This window comes from Pyxicephalus adspersus, chromosome 5 (assembly GCF_032062135.1).
Source record: "Pyxicephalus adspersus chromosome 5, UCB_Pads_2.0, whole genome shotgun sequence".
NCBI lineage: Eukaryota > Metazoa > Chordata > Amphibia > Anura > Pyxicephalidae > Pyxicephalus > Pyxicephalus adspersus.
The window spans coordinates 4,653,382-4,653,946 of NC_092862.1; the positions used below are offsets into that span (position 1 = coordinate 4,653,382).

The 565-nt window shown below is 49.7% G+C and overlaps 1 protein-coding gene across 1 annotated transcript in view; it reads left to right on the top strand.

The window, feature by feature from the left end:
* Window positions 1–565, top strand: part of LOC140330456 (alanine aminotransferase 2-like) — a 34,736-nt gene that overhangs the window by 3,391 nt on the left and 30,780 nt on the right. The window contains 1 exon segment of the mRNA XM_072410594.1: window positions 352–461. Coding sequence (XP_072266695.1) covers window positions 454–461 — 8 coding nt within the window. The 5' untranslated portion in view covers window positions 352–453.

A 565-nucleotide genomic window follows, 5' to 3' on the forward strand; every position in this document is an offset into this window, starting at 1 on the left:
GGGGGGGGGATAAGAGTGTAAGCTTCTCTGGCTCATTTCCAGAACTGGCCATGCCAATGTGTCGTCTCTGTGTTCTCTATGTCGGAGGCTCGGTGGTGACATATTGGCGTCCATCATGGTGAATGGTTATAGTAATAGCAGTGACCCCCAGGGAATTGCCCCAGTCTCTGGTGGCACAGGCATGGAGTCACAGGGCAGGACATCAGTGATTGGTATGTGTCCTTATCCTAAATATTTTGGCAGATGAGATGAAGAGGGTCATATGATTATCTGTTCCATCATTAAAGGTCATCTGTGCTCCTTGTGTCCCTTCCTAGAGTCATGCTAAGTGACGCTGTGTCTTCCCTGCAGGATATTAATACTCAGCACACGAGAAGCTGGAAGGTGACAACAGCAGCGCAGAAGCCAGAAAAACAAAGAGGCAGAAGAAGAAGTAAACAGACAGACCGGCGTATGAAGAGGTAAGTGTCTGTAGGTGACCACCCAATGGTGGCCGTCCATGCAGTCAGGGGGTCTCTGTAAGCTAGAGATTCACTCCTCGCAGCGTCTCCTCCAAAACCAAGCT